Genomic DNA, 342 nt, shown 5'->3' with positions numbered 1-342 from the left:
GTCCCCCGCCGCAGCCATTAGCCCCTCTCCCAGTCCACTCCTAGTGCATTGCCCACAGCACACGCTCCTCACCTGGTTCTTCACGGGTGTCACATAATTTCCCTTCTTCCTCCAGTCAATGGAGTCAGGAGACGGGTCCCCCGCCGCAGCCATTAGCCCCTCTCCCAGTCCACTCCTAGTGCATTGCCCACAGCACACGCTCCTCACCTGGTTCTTCACGGGTGTCACATAATTTCCCTTCTTCCTCCAGTCAATGGAGTCAGGAGACGGCCCGGAGCTGCGCAGGAAGTTGCCCTTCGTTGCTGTAGCGATCTGCAAGCGCAGCAGGAGGGGCCCCGGGAC

General features: G+C 60.5%; 1 protein-coding gene across 1 annotated transcript in view; it reads right to left on the bottom strand.

Moving 5' to 3' along the window:
- CTSH (cathepsin H) overlaps positions 1-336 on the bottom strand; it is a gene marked incomplete at both ends in the record, with an annotated part of 2,851 nt that extends 2,515 nt beyond the window's left edge. Inside the window, one exon of the mRNA XM_010013938.1 lies at positions 208-336. Within this exon, the coding sequence (XP_010012240.1) occupies positions 208-336 (129 nt within the window). The remainder of the gene's footprint in view (positions 1-207) is intronic.
- Positions 337-342: the final 6 nt, after the last annotated feature.

This window comes from Nestor notabilis, unplaced genomic scaffold (genome assembly GCF_000696875.1).
Source record: "Nestor notabilis isolate BGI_N333 unplaced genomic scaffold, ASM69687v1 scaffold21774, whole genome shotgun sequence".
Classification (NCBI taxonomy): domain Eukaryota; kingdom Metazoa; phylum Chordata; class Aves; order Psittaciformes; family Psittacidae; genus Nestor; species Nestor notabilis.
The sequence above is the reverse complement of the archived record's forward strand: the minus strand, read 5'-3'. Positions and strand labels throughout refer to the sequence as shown.